The sequence below is a fragment of the Aptenodytes forsteri genome, unplaced genomic scaffold (assembly GCF_000699145.1).
Source record: "Aptenodytes forsteri isolate BGI_AS27 unplaced genomic scaffold, ASM69914v1 Scaffold66, whole genome shotgun sequence".
Lineage (NCBI taxonomy): Eukaryota > Metazoa > Chordata > Aves > Sphenisciformes > Spheniscidae > Aptenodytes > Aptenodytes forsteri.
Window position 1 is genome coordinate 2,545,133 of NW_008795131.1, and position 5,081 is coordinate 2,550,213.

A 5,081-nucleotide genomic window follows, 5' to 3' on the forward strand; every position below is an offset into this window, starting at 1 on the left:
GCATTATATATATATATTTTGTTTCCCACAAACCTTTCAGATCTGCAGCCAGGACATTCTGCACAATGGACGGACATGGCAGCATAGTCTATATCCATCCTTCATCTACAGTAAGTTACCAAAGTCTGTTAATAAAGTAGCAAAGGATCTATAAAAGGAATAAGAGGCAGGTCGCTGTAAACTCTTCCTCTTCTGTTTGGTTTGTGCTAACTTATGGCCAGCAGAAGCACTGTTGCAGTGTTCATTTTGAGAGTGGGGAAGAGCCTCGCTTCTTCAGATCTGGTAAAAGTTTGGCTTATGAAACGAGTGTGACGTGACTGAGCTTTCTCTCTGGCTCTTTGGATTTCCTGGGCAATTTTAAGCAAGTCATTATGCCTTAGTTTCCCTGCCTGAAAATTTAGGGTAATGTCAGCTTTATCTCATTCTTGCATCTGAAGCATTGGAAGATACTCCAATGGAGGGTGCTCTAGAAATAAAAATTCTTTTTTATCAGTTCTGAAATAATCTCTTAATTTTTCAGCTATATAACCAGGAGACTCGCCTCGAGTGGATCATCTTCCATGATGTCACAGTGACATCCAAAATCTATGTCCGGACAGTGTGTCCTGTTCGCTATGAATGGGTCAAAGACTTGTTGCCCAGATTGCATCAAATCGATGCATACGAACTGAGCAGTGTGGCACGGGAAGAAGTAACTGAAGAGGAAATAACTAAGTGGAAACATAAGGAGGACCTTAAAAGGCAGTATGGTAAGCACATTACTTGTCCCTACCTATGGTGTGTGTAGTTTTCTTGGTTGTTGTGGACATGTGTGTGTATATTATGTCACTGAATGCATTCTGGACTAGTAGGTGTTAATCTGGATGTGCTTAACATACTTGACGTGTACCTCTAGTTGTTTTCTTGTCTTACTACAGCTCTGCAATCCTTATTTTCCTGCCTCGGCAGCATGTGTAGTGGTGTTTGTCTACTGGTTCTTGCCATGTTCCCCCCTTCTTTTGGTTTACTATAACTGACACGAGCAGAACTTTGTGTTATAACACAGAGTTGAATAAAAGCATTTTGAGTCCGACCATTATTTAAGTTTGCGAAGGGTATCTAGCCATAGATACCCAAATAATACTGTCCTGAGAGAGAGAAGTCCTAAGGGCTATAAGAAAAAACCAACCAAACAGAAAAACACAGAGGAAAAAGTATCACATTTTTGGTGAATGTCTCATTCTGACAATTAATTTAATGCCATATGTTTAGATAAATTGTCAGTTTTAATTAAAACTGGTGCCTGCTAACTGATCTGGCTGCTTGACATTCTTTGAATTCTTCTGTCAGCAGATTTCATAAAGCAGCCAAGTATTCAAAGGGCCTCTTTACTCCTGAGCTGACCCTTCCAAAACATGAATTTAATATACAGTATAGGCACTGCCAATATAGATTCTCTTCAGTTTCCTTAACAATAGGAAAAATGTACTCTTGTCCTCAGACCAGCGTCTCTTTCTGTCCTGCATTATTGTATTAAACCAACCATTCTAAATGATAAAAACACAAATGGATTGATTTGGTTATAAATTTGGTGGAAAGGATATTTGCATTATTGGATAACACAGAGGAGCCTCATCTATTTATCTGAAGTCCAAGGAGCTGAGGTTTGTTCTCTTTGTCCCCCTTAACTTTTCACTTCACCAGGCAATTGTGAATTAATTTGAGGTTAATACTGACCTTACAGATGTATTTCTGGGAGCTTCACAAAAATAGGTGGCTGAATAGCTGACAAAGGCTTAATTAGTGCCCAATGGAAGGAAAGCCTGCATCATGAACTGAATTATTATTTGACTTCAAGACAGAATAATTACAAATATTCCAAGAGTGAATGCTAATTAAAGCTCCTTCCTCATATCAAAGGATCTGGTGCCCAGCCCCATAGCCCTAAGAACAGGCTGCAGTAGCTGCTTCATTCACACAGTACTTAGGCTCTCGGAGTCTTTGAATGATTATTTTTTTATTATTATTAGCACTATTATTATTTTAAATTTTATTTTAAACTGAAAATATTTCCTGCTTTTCTTTCCTTCTGGGAGAAGCACTCCCAAGGTCTCAGTTCGGTGGGAGAATGTGCATTTCTAACGGTGGCTGATCTGGAGTATTGACTTTTCCCACTCCTTTATCTGTATGTTACCCTTCCTCTTCCTCCTACCTCTGGAAATTTATAAGGATAGTTTATCCTAAGCTTTTTTCCCCTGCTCCCAGTGCTGTCTCTCTCCTGCCTAAACCTGAGTTTGAGATGTGTAATTTAGAGAAGAAATGGGTGCATAGAACACAAGATGCATAGTGTCTGTTACAATAAAAAGCAAGATACACATTTGGAGGTGAGATGAGCCCAGCTGCAAATATTGATATGGGAGTTAAGGCACAATTCCGTTGGGGGGGGTGTGAGTATTTTACAAATAGGAGAGATTGTAATGCTGGTGTGTTTTTTTGGTGTGTGTTTGGGGTTTTTTTTTGACACAAAGAGTGTATTTCTCTCTCTCTCTCCTCTCCCCCCCAGAAGGAGTCACAGACAACTCTGCAAAGAAGATGGAGAGAAGGAATGATGATCAAGCAATACTGGATGCCCGAGCTCGTTATCTTGAGAGAAAGCAGCAAAGAGCGCAGGGTTTAAGTGGCCCACTGAAAGAAATGGGGTAATACTCGCGGCTGCTCTACTCCCACTGTGAGGAAAGGCAGTTTGGTGCAGTTGTTCTGGGTATGTTTGCATAATGCAAAATGACTAACTGGAACGAAGGAAAACTTCTGCTTTGTGGTAAGTTTGAGTGCCAAGGCATACAAACGCAATCTTCCTTTGCTGCATCCAGCAAGGAAAAGTTACCACGCTGAATTTTGTTGCTACATGTCGCTGTAGCAACAATTTAGTGGCCTCAAACGTGGATGAAGACATGATTACTTACTGTGGTGCCAATTCTGTGGCATTTAGTTGACTTAGAAGGGTCTCAGTGCCATTATTAATAAAATTTTCTTAAAGGTTTTTTTTTTTTTAAGGAGTGGAACTGTCACTTTTTATCCGTTTTGATTGTGGCTGTGCAATCTTCATGCTCATCGACTACTCAGGAAGGTGTGTAGGAAGTGCTCATCTAACGCTGGAACCATCAGGGTCTAAATTCAAAAGGACGTTTGCCACCTGCATTCTCTGTTGCAGACAGCGTTGTTCCTGCTGTGTATTGCGCTGTACCATGTACAGCGATGGCTCTGGGTGAAGATGTCTTTGTACGCAAAGTATTTTGTAAACATTTTCACATTCTTGCTAACTGCATAATTTTTGTCAGGGATGACTTAGCGCTGTGTGTTTTCCATTTGGCAGAAAAACCCCAACGCAGCGGTCAATCCAGTGCTCAGCCAGCTTATGTCCTGCAGCCCGTCAGCAGGCCTGCTGCCTAGTGGGCTGCTTTTCTGAATTTGGTGACTGCTATTTTTAAAATGTATGGATTTTGGTCTGAAGAACGACCGTTTCAAACGTGTAGAAAGAATACACAAGGTAACACTAGCTTTTTTCCTCGACTCGAGTATATAAAAAGCAAAGAGCTGTGATGCTTTGTCATCATAAAGTTTGTTTCCTTCTCAATAAAGAGGCAATCCCCTTCTGTCACCTTAATAATCCTAAAATGTTCCAGTGTGGAGCTTGGTTTTTTTTGCTATTTTTCACTTTCAGTAAGTAACATTTTGTAGAAGACAATTTCCCCAAAACTGGAAGAACTTACTGTCACTTTTCATGCCTCAGTTGTTTGTACTTCAGTTGCTTTTCAGCTAACTAGCTAACTGTTAAAGTGATGTAAGTAAGTACGTTGTAAGTAAGCCTTAGCACTTGGCGTAAAACGTTACAGCCTGTGCAATATAGAGGCAGAATGCTTAGCCGACCGTCAGCTTTCAGAAACCTTGGGCTTCTCTTACGGGGAATACCACCTCATAAAGAAGGTGGTAGGTCTGATAACTGTCCCTCTTTGTGATTGTACCTATTAAAAAGCTGAGGCCGAACCCAGTGAAGAAGGCGCGATTCGTGTCTCGAAGAGCTGGAGCGGCTGCGGCATGCACCGCCGGTTGCCCCGCAGGGCCGAGTGCCACCCGGCGAGGCTGTAAGAGGTTTAACTCGAGCAGTGTTGTAGTTGTCAACGGCAATCGCAGGAGCGAGCGGTTGATGCCTGCGGCTGCCCTGCAGGTTTCGGTGGCAGGGTTCCTAACTGCAGGAGAATTGCTGCCGCCTGCCCCTTTTCTGTGCCTACAGAGCGCAGAAACGGCAGCAAGATTAACGCCTTTCTAGCTCCTAAGGGAGTGCGTGGATCAAGCAGTTACGGGTTGTGATCAGTCCTCGTAGGAAGGGGCATGTTTGATTCCTCTTTCGTTGGGCCCCTTGTCCTGGGTTCAGATGGAAAAGGGTTTTGTTCTTTCTCAGACTCTGCTTCTGAGAAACCAGCACTTTTTCTTGACTAAACCTGTAGTCTGGATACGCTGTTGCTCAGACTCTGCTTCTGAGAAACCAGCGCTTTTTCTTGACTAAACCTGTAGTCTGGATTTTGCAAAAGCCCACAAATTATTGCTGTTTACTACGATTATATTTGCAATGTCATAGCCACTTGCGGGTCAAATGACATCTGCACCGCACGCTGGGTCTGAGACCAGTAGCTAGAGCGCCCGTTCCTGCTTGGGGCTATCTGTCTCTTGGCAGAGCCTAATGCTTTATCACTTCAGTTGGTGGTTGGTTTCTTTTTTTTGTTTTTTTTTTACTTAGTAGCAAGAAGGGGGTTTTCCCTCCCTCCCCCCCCCGTGTTCCAGGGCTGCTCGGACGTTTTGAATTTGTGAATTTAATACAAAGCAAAAATGGTATGAGGAAATAACCCCGAGATTGCAAAATAAGGAAAGCTGTAAGAAAAGCAGGGGCTGGGCCTGCGCGTGGACTGCCCTGTGCTGCGGTCCGGTGGAGAGAGTTAAGTTTTACCGGTTCCTCCGGGCGGGAGTTACACCGTAAGTTAATTAGCGCGGAAGGAAAGCGGACGCTCCGTCGCGTTGCCGTACTGACCGACGGCGTTAGATGGGAG

The 5,081-nt window shown here is 42.9% G+C and overlaps 1 protein-coding gene across 1 annotated transcript in view; it reads left to right on the forward strand.

Moving 5' to 3' along the window:
* The window catches only part of DHX40 (DEAH-box helicase 40), a 20,963-nt gene extending 16,836 nt beyond the window's left edge, over positions 1-4,127 (forward strand). The window contains exon 17 of the mRNA XM_009278209.2: positions 2,543-4,127. Coding sequence (XP_009276484.1) covers positions 2,543-2,682 — 140 coding nt within the window. The 3' untranslated portion in view covers positions 2,683-4,127. The remainder of the gene's footprint in view (positions 1-2,542) is intronic.
* Positions 4,128-5,081: the final 954 nt, after the last annotated feature.